The 13,414-nt window shown below is 35.2% G+C and overlaps 1 protein-coding gene across 7 annotated transcripts in view; it reads left to right on the plus strand.

Annotated features, from left to right (window-relative positions):
* LRCH1 (leucine rich repeats and calponin homology domain containing 1) overlaps positions 1–13,414 on the plus strand; it is a 123,686-nt gene that overhangs the window by 93,935 nt on the left and 16,337 nt on the right. For all 7 annotated transcript variants that reach the window (XR_013952050.1, XR_013952051.1, XR_013952052.1 and 4 more), the window contains 3 exons: positions 6,713–6,822; positions 7,854–7,991; positions 8,716–8,793. Coding sequence is in view for 3 of the 7 variants with exons in the window: in XM_080594547.1 (XP_080450673.1) it covers positions 6,713–6,822; positions 7,854–7,991; positions 8,716–8,793 (326 nt within the window). In the remaining 4 variants the exon portion in view is untranslated. The remainder of the gene's footprint in view (positions 1–6,712; positions 6,823–7,853; positions 7,992–8,715; positions 8,794–13,414) is intronic.

The following is a 13,414-nucleotide window of genomic DNA, read 5'->3' on the forward strand; positions in this document are numbered from 1 at the left end:
AACTTTACAGCAGATGTATTTACCTTCTGATTCACAAAGTCAAGGTTTTCGTCAGGCTATAACATAAAATCTATGGGTACTTTTTCTTAAAACTTGGTTGTAAACAATTTGTGTGAAGTGCTATGGTTACGATGATCCTGTTGAGCTTAACAGCTTTAACTGCACATGCAATGTATAGTTTGCAAGTACTAACATATAATTTTTCGCTCTTTTTATTCTGCACCATCTGTCATTCTTTTCTTCAAAAAAAAAATAATGCATTTTGTATTGATCACCTTTGAATTGCATCTTCATCATTGCCATACAACCCTAATGCCATATATGAAATGCTGCTGCCCACCCTTTTCCCCCCACCCCGGTCCTTACACCACTGTGGTTGGACTGGCTGTCACTCCCCTCCAGCAGACCCATCCCTCAGTCTTCCTCCTATCTCCTTCAACACACTTACACAGGCACAAACATGGGACAACTTTAGCTACAGTATACCATCTGAAGGAGACAGTGACAATGGTAGGTGTTCCACGCATAATTTACTTAATTTTATGTTTTCGAAAACTGCAGTATATGGAAAATGTCCCATGTGGCTAAGGATGAAAGAAAGTACTCGTAAGGGAATGTTTATAAGACCAAATGCCTCAGAGGATGCATGTTAATTTTCTGTACAATATGGAGTATCAAAAGAAAATGAGTAGAGTGCCACTGTTTTTCAAGTCTGGCAAAACACCTTTTCTCATGATACCCACTCCCAGAGCTATTTCCAGCGTAGGTTTATTTACTTCTTTTACTTTCAGGGGTTTATACAAAGTTGCACTTAAACAACAATTAATTTGGCTGCTGTCTTTTCTGCATTTTTATTCACAATTTTTTTAAATACTGACTCTTAAAAATACCCAGCTCCAGTTATTGATGCAGGTGCGTAACTGACTTAATTAAAGAGGAATCCATGATGAAGCAAAACTGGAAGAATCAGATAAGCAAAAATAGTGCTTTCTGTCCAACAAACTGTTAGTAAGCCATCAAACTCCTCTGTTCATACTGAAGGCCAGATACATTAGTAGAAGTTGATTTTGCTTCTTCTTTTGTTTTTTTTTTCTCCAAGTTACTGTACAATGAGTCCCGTGCAAAGTTGGTCTTGTTTGGGCTAACAAGGTCTTATACTGCATTAATATTTCAACGTGAGATTGCATCAGATTGATGAAACAGAACCTAAATGATAAACTGTTTAAAAATGTTTGATAGGTAGATGTATCTTTTTAAGGTAGGGTGGTTGTTCTTCCAGTGGCCTTAAATTAGAAGAGTGTTTTCTTATTGGAAGGCAAGGAAACTGTCAAAAGCAGCATTAGACTGAAACAAAGCCTACAAATCTTGATTGATAAATGCCAACAGTTTAAAATGCTTATGTTCTTATTTCAGTTCACTACTTGACAATACTTGCTATTGTCACTGTTTTCTTAAGGAACCTCGTCTGTAAAGTAATGTGGTATGAAATACAAGTAGGTTGGAAAAACGAATCTTGTTGTCATGATGGTATAAAGTTATCTTGACATTTCGCTGATGACAACTGTAACAGCTAACGAGAAGCTACTTCTAACAATGCAGGGTTTTTGTGTTTTAGGTCAAAATAAAAATAAACAAGTCATTATGTAGTTTAGTCTTCCTCCAATACTGGTAAATTCCAGACAAAAAGTAATTAGTATATTACTTGTTTATTCTTTTTTGTTTGTTTTGGAAAGGCATATATTTTCTGACAGCAGTAAGCTGTTTGCAGTTGAGGAAAATGGGACTCACATAGCTGATTTTATTGGACTTAATATTGTATACTTTTGATAGTGAGAATGTTATAAAGTCAGCTCAGTAAAACATAATTGTTAGGAAAATACTGCTTCTGCAGACCCTTTCCTGTTAAACAGGAAGAGAAGTGTAGCACTTCCTATATAATGAATGTTCCAAGTAATAACATATAAAAATTGAGAGCATCTTATTTCTAGAACGTGGTAAAATCCAAGTTCTTTTTGTCAGTTTTGAGAAGCTGGTTATAGTGTCTTGATAGTCTTTCAGATTTCTCGCCAACATCTTCAGATTTTACTTGCTGCAAGAGAATGCTTTCCATGATTTCATTCATCATTGTACATGATGAAACCACGTTCAGGAATTTAACATTTGTTCTTTGACTCACATGCAGTACACATGTCAATAAAGATTGTAACTAAATAAGTGGTTCATGAATGTTTGGTGACTAAAATAATTTTGGTAACCTTGGACAGAGAACCCTAAGAGTCCAACTGACTGTATACCATGGCCATTAGAAGATGTACATTGGATGTCTTTGAATTTACCAGTTAAGGGTACATGATAGTAACTTGATTTTTTTAAAGCAGTTTAACGCTGTTGCATCCAACTTTCTTGAAAACTAATACTACCTATAGTTAACTTGTGTTGACTGAAATTCCGCTTTGCAGAAGTTTGAGACTTTTGAAGAGTACAGCGGTGGTCATTCAGATTTGAACCTAATTTGAGATATATAGCCAGAATCTAATATCATCTTTCCCTTTATATAATGTTGTGTCCTGTTTCTTTAGTACTGTGCCCCTCTGCTTTCATCACTTTTGAAGTGTTGCAAACTGATGGTCTGCATCTTGAAGATCCTGATTTTCTGGCAAAGCTTTCTGATGCTCTCTGATACAGAGAATTCTATTTCTTTGTCCATACATCACATGCTAAGATCTAAGGATTTGGAGCATTCCACTTTTTTTTAAAGATAATAATCATCAATACATGAAATGAACAGAAACTGTTACCATGCCGTATGTATCACTCAGAGCATCTGAATGACCACCTTTTCTTTGCTGGGATGCAATCACAAGATGTGCGTTACTGAAGACAAATAAGGTTACTGATTTGGTTTAGTGAATGATTTTTAGCAACAAGAAGTCTTCCTCCCCCCCAATTTGATCATTTGATCTACTAATTGTTTGTAATACAGTCTATTCAGGCATATTACATCTTTTAAACTGTATTCTTCCCTCTTAATGAAATGCTTTTAATTCAGAAATAGCATCCTGAGTTGCCTTTCTTTTTAGTATGTAACAGCTAGATTTTTTTCTCCAACTTTGTTTTTCAGAAAATCAACAGTATTTGCCTTGTGCTAACTTCATGCTTTAAACTACTGAGATTCTTTGTGTTTTTACTATAACAGCTCTCTTCAATTTTGATGTCATGTACAGAATTCTGTGGTCAGAAATCAAATACTTTAACCACTAATCTGCTAAACTTTATATGATCTTTGCACACTTAATTGCAGCTTAGAAATGTGCTTTCCAGTCACCACACTTCTTACAGGTCACAGATTTTTGTGATACTAGTCTTTGAAGTTGTAGAAAGAAAAACAGAATGCTTGTAGAGTTCATTAAAAGCTTTTTATTTAATAAAATATTTTATTAAATATGATTTAATATATTTAATTTCATATAATTAAATTATAGTAATTATTAAATATAAAAAAATAAAATAAAGGTAAGTAGGCAGAAGACTGCGTACAGTTCACTTTGCATTTTTGCAGGATAGCCTTTTCCCCCATTTGTCATTCCACAGTAGCAGTCTTCAAACCTCATGGCTTGCTTGTGGAAGTACACGGGGAAACCCATATACAGGGGCCAGAAATAGTATCTTGGAGTTAAACTAAAACATCCCCACATTAACAAAAAGGTTTTTTCTGTGTATATAGGAAACAATTATAAAAGACTTACTATTTCATTTCTATTTTTGCAACATTTTAAATAAGTTTTCATAATAGAAATATTGTCTCACTGAAAGTTTTCACAAGGAAATTTGTCTGTTATGCTAATATGTAGAATACATTGAATCATAGGATAACCTGAGTTGGAAGGGTCCCACGAGGATCGAGTCCAACTCCTGTGTCCCCAAAGGACCACCCAAAAAATCATACCCTACACCTGAGAGCATTGTCCAAATGCTTCTTGAACTCCAGCAGGCTAAGTGCTGTGACCAACATACTATGTGCTTATTAGTTATTAATCACTGAGCTTGTTGAGTCTTGTAAAGTACATACGTTTATTGCAACAAGCGTAATTTAGTAACATTGGTTGACCATGGGTTCAGAAAGCAGAAACTCTACTAATGTCTGACAGAGAGAAAAAAAAAACCTTCAGGTGTGCGTGTGTGAGATAGGGGCTCCCCTTGCTGGAAAACGTGTGTAATGCAGAGAAGCAAGCAATATTTCAGACTGCCAAAATTTCCTGGTTTAGAACACTTTTCTTTAAAATTCAGTATGTAGCTGGAACTTTTATAACTAGTACTTTTGAGATTTGTATGTGTTTATATAAATTAGTTAACCTTACTTTATTTTTGTTTAACTTCTGATTTTTGCAACTTTTAATTGCAATTTCCCACTGCCTTGAGATTAGCCTTCCTGCTTCTTCTCAGTGGAATGTCTGTCTCAGGAATAGAATTGAATAACTAATGTTGACATCTACTTTTCATTAACAGCTATAGCCTGAAATCTGAAGGAACCATATTTGGGACATTCATTCTGGTTTAGCACAGTCCCAAACAAAGACAGCTAGGGCCAAGCTGAATGAAGGCCATGATAATATTCCATGATACTTGCAAAATTGAACATAATTATGAAATAATGCTTTCAAAGAGAATTCTTTGAAATGTTGCTGTTGCTGCTAAAGCTACAGTGGCATGTAAATATCATTTAAATATGGTATTACTCTTTGACCATTAAAACTACGTCTGTGTGAGTCAAGTAGTGAAAGGAATCAAGTCTGGTAACCCTGGCCATAATTTATTGTATTGTATTGTTTATTGTGCCTTGGGTGAGTAACCTAAAGGTATGTCAGGAGTTAAGCTCCATCTTTACTGTGTAAGTAAGCAATAATTGCTTCCTGCTTGCCGAGCTGCCTTAGGTAGTGTCTTTCTCCCTCCCTTTGACCAATGAAGTAACTTGGATTATTACCATTATTAATATTATTTTACATAACCAACCAGCCTACAACTAGGTGAGATGCCTGGTGAGTAGATTTGTCTGGGATTTCAAAGTATTTCTTCTACAGAAGCTTTGTTTTGTTTATGTGGAGTTGTGGATACTAGAGAGTGCAGTTTTGCCTGTTAGCCCTGTACTGATTTGGGAGCTTCAGTAACATTTTAGTTTGTCAGAACGTAGATGAAATTTCCTTCTACCAAGACTTCAATTTCTTATTTTGCTATGTATTTTAAGGACTGATTTTGAAAATTCAGCCTATTACCTGGATTATGACCTAAACAAAAATGATTGGGGTGCCACAATTTTTAATGGGAATCAGAATTACTCTGATTACACCTGTCTGCACCTACCTTACAGAGAAAGTAATTCATCGTTTACTTCTATAGTTGGAGTAAAAGTTTCTGATTTGCCCTTTAGGAAATAAAAGGCTGTTCTCTTCTGTTATGTTACCTATTGACCCAAAGATTATCCTCTTTCCTTCTGCAATATCAGCAAGCTGAGTCATCCCAGATGTGACTACTACTTAAAGATGTAGAGAAGCCAGCTGCCGAATTTGAGATAAGAGTCTGGATTGACACCTACTGTCTGCAACAAATTTAGGCAACCCACAAAAAACAAGGCAGCTTCATAGTCTGTGACAAATTTCTCTAATCAGGCTGATGTTTTTAGTGGGCTGCTCCTTTCTAATGTTGGATGAGCAGGAGAGAAATCTGAATATTTAGCTGCCTTAAATTAATAAAATTGAGATGGAGCAGTAGCTGTTTAAAACCAGCGGTTTCTAAGGCTTTGCACTTTCCACTCCACTGGTTGGTACTTAGGAGTGTCCATTTGCATTCAGAAGGAGAAATGCAGGAAAGTAATAACAAAATCCTCTTTCTCAAGCATTGTCATTGGCCATAATAATCAGGTTGGCCCTTAATTTGTCTGAGTGGTAACAGTTTCATTTTGTGAAATAACAAGCAAACATACATCTTCTTGCTCTTCAGAGCCATTCAAAAACAATCAGTGATCACAAAGTAAGAAAGTGTATGGGTGTGTATATATACAAGGGTCTCATGCAGTTATTCTAAGGAATTATATGTTAATTTGTTGGTAGAGTCATACAGTCCCCAGAACTAGGACTGATGGCGGGGAGTACTGTGAAGTGTTTGTGCAATGTTACATTTACAATAAAGCTTTTATTGTAGGCAGACATACTGAATGGCTGTAATGTTAAGTTTCTAGAAATCAAACACTTATTTTTGCTTGTCTGGTAGGTTTGTTGGTTGTTGTGGTTTTGTGTGTGTGTGTGTTTTTGTTTGTTTGTTTTGTTTCGTTTTTAGCATAACATTATCCTGCCTCGGAAGATGCTTGTCACAAAATGTTACAGCATCTTGTAGGAGAGGGTTCTCCTTGAAAGAATAAGAGGTGGTGCTCCTTGCCATGTTAGGAAGTTTTCTATAGATCAAAATCTCCATGGGACAGTGCAGGTGCTTAATCATCTGACAGATGTTGCCTGTCACAATATGGATTTAGTCAAAAAAAAAAAAAAAAAAAAAAACAGTCCATTGATGGTACATGGTGCTGTTCAGAGCTGTCCTCCTGAGAAAAGAGAAATTTTCTAATGTTTTTTGGTGGTGATAGTGCCTCAGGATTTTGCTTCATTTGAAAACGAATACATCAAGCTGTTCTTTAAACTAAAATCTGTCTTTTTAAAAATCGCAGTGTTCTTAAGACCACAAAGAAATTTGGAATCAATAGACCCACAATTTACAATCCGAAGGAAAATGGAGCAGATGAGAGAAGAGAGAGAGCTTGTGGAACAGCTGCGTGAGGTATGTGAGCATTGGTAGAATTGTGCTGATAGAACACATATTTTATGTGTTTGTTGGGAAAGTTGCATAAGTAAGATAATATTTTTAAATATTAAATGAGAGAGCATTACTTCTCTGAATTGTGTTGGTGAGACTTACCCTGAAGTGCCTTAACCCAATCAGGTGTTTGTACTTCAGAAAAGATTTTTTGAATGGGAAATAATAATGGGAGTTGCCAGAGTGACGTATGGTTAAATGGCATGCCCTGCACTAGTGGAATTAATAGTTTATGTAATCTCATCAGAAAGGATGAAGTGATTATCTCTGAGTGTTAGAATCTAAGAGTTGTCTATAAGTGTGTTGTTGGAGTGTTTTCAAGATCGAAGCACAGTTTAGGGAATTCATTATATGTAACAATCTTACTATAGGTTTTTGTTTGTAAAATTCTTAAATATTTTCAAAGTATTTTATTTTGCAATATCAAATTCTTTTCAATGAGACTTCAGGTTTACTTAAAAGAGAATTTTTGGATATGTGTTATATCTGAATGTTTTGCTTTGCTACCTGTCTTTTTTGATCACTAACGCTTCATAAGTAGTTTTTAGACTCCTAGGGAATGATTGCCGTTTACTCTCTGGCAGTGATGGATACCATGTAATTGTTTGAAAGTACTGCTGATAAAACTTGAGATGGATAAGTAGAAAACTTGGGGGAATAGTGGAAGAAAGGAGCCACATGTAGTGCCATCACATGACTAATTACATGCATATTATGCTTTTATATGTGTATACATAAAAATAAATGCATGTTATAACAGCAGCATTTGAAGTGTTGCATACCTTTAAAGGAGTGTACATAGTTCAGTGACCAGCATGGGAGGAAGGTGGATTGATTTGTAGTTTTTAAAGAATCACTTATATGAGAAGTGGGTTTCTTGGTAAACCGAAACTGCATACATATCTAACACCATGGGAGGAGAAGATGAGGATATACATGCCTATTTTCCTTCCTTCGTTTCTGTGTTGAAGCGTGTATGTGTTCTTCGTTTGCAGAACATTGAAACAAGACTAAAGATTTGTTTGCCTGAAGACTTGGGGTCTGCTCTGATGGATGGTGTAGTTCTCTGCCATTTAGTAAATCACGTTCGACCTCGTTCGGTAGCAAGTATTCATGTACCTTCACCAGCAGTAGTAAGTTGAATGTTTCTTGTTGTGTTCATTGTTTGTTTTTCTGGGAGCAGAAAAATGACGACTTGGGGGGGAGCTAGGGGGTATTAAAAAAAGAAAAAAAAAACACCACAAAACACCTAGTTTAATGCCAAATTGCCCTTCTTTCACATCTTGCATTGAGCAAGTAAAGTAATGATTTTTCCAAATTACTTTTTACAAACATATTTCCGTAAGTATTGGGTGGATAGTCCCTAGTGAGACGAATTCTTAAAAGTATTTGAAATTCTATAGTACCAGAAAATTTATTCTTCAGACATGGAAAATTGTGTATAGCTACACAACATTTGTGAGTACGTAAAAGCTCTATCACAGTTAAATCTGTTCCCCTCGATGTAGGTTGAAATGCATCATCAGTTTACTTGCTGTCCAGAAAAATGTCTTCTATCACAGAACGTGAAGTTTTAGAACCTCACAAGCTGAATATGAACAAGTAGAGATCTAAATGTGTTGATGGCTTTAATAACTAAGTAAAAGCACAAGGCATACGTAGCTTACGTACTCAGATTGGATTTATATGCGTTATGTTTTTAGAATGCTGGGGGAAAAAAGGCAGAATTTTACACTTTGTTTTCAGGAGAAATACCATGGAAAGTGCATCAGTACAAGAATAACACAATAGATTAACTTGACTGAATGAATTTCGTGACTTACTTTGCCATAATCTATTTTTTTCTTGTTTTTACAGCCTAAACTTAGCATGGCCAAATGCAGGAGAAATGTTGAAAACTTTCTGGATGCATGTAGAAAACTGGGGATACCAGAGGTAATTTAATTAAATCTGCCATTTCAAGATGATCAAAAATGTAAAGCACGTGAATTAATTTATAGTTTAAGGATAACTTTATGAAATAGTAGTTTTCAGCGATAAAGACATATTACTTAGTTCCATTTTTTTAAATTATATGATTTAATGCTACTTTAGTGTATTTAAGTGGTTGATGTCATAGCACTACAGAATTGCTAATTTTGTCTTAAATTAGCAATTCAGTATTATCCCCAATACCACATTGTTTGCACTGGAAAATGACTAAGGAACATGGTAATTGGGTAGTAATAATGTAATTAGGCAGAAGTTTGCTCATTTTTCCATATACACCTATAATTGCCATTTTACATATTGCTTTTAGAAGATGGACTTCATTCTTTTTAATTATTGATTTTCCTTTTTTACCATATTAAGTACTCAATAGTATGTATTTAAAAAGGAACTAGTAACTCACTCATGTCATGTACTGAAACACTTCAGCAGCGATGTGAAGAAATCCCTTATGTGTGTTAAGGATGAAATGTTACTGTGAGTGAGGTTGTTCAACAGATTGTGTTTTAGATGTTGAAAATAGGGAAATTGCAGTGCATGGTGTTTTCTGCTTTTCACTTAAGAATGGTAGTATTCATTGTGTAATCTATTCTCAAATTAATAAGGAAATTTTCTAAATCATGTAATGAATTCTGGGATTTCATTGGGAATATTTCAAAGATTCTCTTACAGTCTAGAGGTATGTGTTAAGAAAATGTTCATTTAAAATATCTGACCCTGAAAATAAGGGAAAAGTGTTATACAAGGTCATCTTAATCCGAAAACATGAAGACTGCATGATGTATTTTCTCTGTTATTGTGTACATATGACAGTATGATTAAGACTGAATGCATTTTAGTCTGTATTTCAATAGTACTGAAACAAAAGGACATTTTGATGTTTTCCTTCCTTCCTTGTCACCCCTTTGGGAGCAGATGGTAATGCAAAGATGTCACGTTGAGAAAGAATTCCAGTTTTATTTGTTTATGTTTTATCTATATTTTAGTACTTGATGTGGAGAACAGCAGAAGTAACGGTTCATTTTTGCTATTTGTAGGAATTTTGAGGGGGGACTTTATCTTACAACTCCAATGAATGGTTCATAATATATATAACTGAGAATTCAGTGCTATTTGCTTGGCCTCTAAGCTGTAATGGTTGATTTAGTTGCTGTAATTAAATAATTCCAATATAATAAATTACCTAATATTTTTGGTAAAGTTTCACTTCAAGGAAAATCAAAAAAGATGATCAAACTCTCAGTGCTGTGGGCTTATAGACAAAGTAGTTATGGAGTGTTAGCTGTCTAGTGATGCATTATAAATTATTCAGTGAGTTAGAATACAAATCATTTTTTTTCTGGATGTAGCCTGTTGGGAAAGAAAAGGCTGAGAGCTGTTGTTTTTAGGAGATCTTTCAGAAACAGAATAAAACAGAAAAATTTAGCAATCCTTGCAGTGCCATTTTACAGAAGGGTAAGCTAAGCCTTTACACTATTTGATTATTATTATTTGATTTCTATAAAGCAACTTTCTGAAAAATAGCTTTGTTTTCTGTAAATAGGCATTTTTATATATTTGTTGCTCCTAAAACTTGTGTTAAAATTAATGTAGAATTTTTGAAGATTTTTTTGTATTTTATTGAAGTATTTTTGTTGCAGAGAGGGCGTGGAGCCCTAAGGAAAGGGTCAAATCTTATCAATCTGATTTGTAAACTAACCATCCTTACAAATCTAAAGAAGCACTAACTTCTCTTCAGGGAAAAGCTCCTTCACTTAAATATTAAATGAACCGCTTGAAATTGTAAATTTATGATGGGTCTTCAAATGCTCTGAGGATATTTTTGATTAGGTGCTTGTAATGGCAAATATGTTTGCTGTATATTGTGAAAATCTGTTGTGTTGCAGAACTAGGTGGTAGATGATAAAACGCTTATGCACGTTGGAGGGAAGGATATGAGGAATACAAAATTGTATGACAGCTAGCTGTTGGGTGTTTTTTTTTAAAAAACAAGACAAAACACTGCAGATGGTGTGTTTACTCTGCTTCAGGTTGTACACTGCCTAACCTTTGGGCAATCCAGCAAAAAGAGTCAGTGAATTATTTCCCTTTTTAAACAAGCATCTTACATATAGTGATAGAAGTACCCCTCCTTTTTTTGTAATACTTGTGTTTTCTTTTAATTTGCAAGAAATAACTTGAAAATACAACTGGACTTTTTGTTTTTTAAGGATTTAAAATTGTCACAGCTCTGTTTGGTTTGTTCTTAGTTACTTATAGAATGGAGTATAGTACATGCTATTCCATGAACTCTGCAGGTTCAGAATGACGTGCTGTCAAGGATAGAAAGGACAGAAGGAAAACAAAACAGCTATAGTAATTACTGTGCTGATATGCGTGGTCTCTTACTTCTGTGGTTTTCAGCATTCAATTCTTAGGTCAAAATTGCTTTGCCCGGAATGATTCTGGCAAACTTCCTGCGAGTGTAGAAAAATGCAGTATGCATCCATATCCAAGTGGGTCATGATGAGCCTCAGTGTTTGGCATCTTGACCAAAGTCACAAATACAAAATACAGGAACAAGATCATCTCTAAATGACCCCATGCGTAGGTAATTCTGGGATGACTTGTGCCAACTGACATGAGAAAGTCTCGTCTGGTAGGTAATGCCTTTCAGTACAGTGGGTGGCATGTTGAAATCACTTTGTTAGTGCCCATATAATGATTCTGGTCATATGTGGAAGGGATGATTTAAGGGTCTGGCTCTCACCCTTTAATAAGCAACTAAGTAGCAAGGCTCCTACTGCACCAGTCAGCTATGAAAAGTGAGAATAGTAGTAGGACAAGCAGAAGGTGCCCAGTTTTGCCACTACTTTACCTGTAGGGCCTTTTTTTATTCCAAGGTATCAGATCTTTGCAAATGATCACTTTTGGAGACAAACATTTTTTTTTCTTGATGGTGGCAGATAAGCATCTGAAAGCCTGAGGATCCAAATATATCATGCAGTGCCCCTCAGAGACACAAAGGTACAACCTTTGTTACTTTAAAAAGTACGAAATAAAACTTTACAAATAAAGCAATAATAAATAAAATAATGCCAACTAAAAACCGTCAAATTGCCTAATCTCCTCAGTAATAGATATAGAATGACAAACTCTTAATTTTTGGCTGATACAGATTACATAGACAAGTGGCAGTAGATGTGTGGTAAGTAGGAGTGCCTGTCCCACTGCATTTTTCAGAGTGATATGCAGTACGTGGATGGTGCCATTCACAGGAATAGTTTGTTAATGTCACGTGAACGCAGTACTGACGCTGCCTGTGCTGCTTACCAAGACCACCTGTGTTGCACCTCCCCTCTCACACTTTCTGATCTAAGAAATAAAGCTATTTTTGGCTTCATTCATCTTTGCATGGTTGTAAGCGTGGTCTCTGAAGTTTTAAATGTCCCAGTTCTAATGTAGTTTTATTCTTCTTAGTGGCACTTCATCTCAGTGAGTTATTAATAGTGATCAGGATGATCTGAATTACTATCACATGAGTATATATGTAAAATTATGAAAATATTTACTCTCTATTTGAAAGAATGCTGCTGTATTATTAGCAACAATGTCAATAAAGAAAAATACACACATTTTTCATTATGAGAAGAAATTGTCAGCTCATACATATTTTGTCATTCATACATATTTTGAAAACAGTGACATTTTTGTCTGTTGCCACATTGGAAATCAGCATTCATATCAGTAGCAAAAAAGTAGACTTTTCCATTTTGACCTGTGCATCAATAATATAATTTAGCATTAGCTTTCATTCTTTATAGCTGTTATTCTTGGTAATCCATACTACAGGGAACTTTCTTACGCACTTTCAGTAATGTTAACAAATGTTTGTGTCAACATTTGTGAGCCAAAAGGCAGAAGTTACCTTTTAAACCTTTTAACAAAGGCACAAATTAAATTTTATGGTCTGCAGTTCACATTAGTGTAGTATCTTAACAGTGTAGACAATTGAGATTCTTCTGGCCCTTTATGGTGCCACTTCAGGTCAAAGAAATTAAAGAGTTGCTTTTAAGAAAAGGAAAGTTAGGCTTTCCTACATATACACACCTTATGGATTTTCATATATCTCGGAACAAAGATAGGCATAAGTTATCACGATTAATACTGCAACGGTAATTTATGTTGATAAAGGATAGTGATGATAAAATCTTTCACAGCCAGGTGTCACGGTAGGTTTACTGAGCTCTTGTGTTCAAGTATGTCAGTGATGGTACAGCAGGGTTTAGTGTGGCATGCAGTTATTTCTCAGGTAGGAATGAGAGACTTCTGCCATGTTTTTCAAGTTTTCAGTCAGCTACCTGGACTGCACATACTGAACAGAAAGGAGTGATGGTAAGAAATGGCTTTTTTGATCTAAAATCATCATATGAAGACTCAAGTTACAAAAGACTTAGCTGTGACCGTTTCTGGGACTTCGGAATCTTGCAAAAAGGGTTATTACTGCATATGACCTCCTCTGAAAACTCATTCCACCATGTTGTAACTTCAGCAACACCTCAAGATGACTATGATTTGTATTAGCGTA

Source organism: Anser brachyrhynchus (genome assembly GCF_964034855.1).
Source record: "Anser brachyrhynchus genome assembly, chromosome: 1".
Classification (NCBI taxonomy): domain Eukaryota; kingdom Metazoa; phylum Chordata; class Aves; order Anseriformes; family Anatidae; genus Anser; species Anser brachyrhynchus.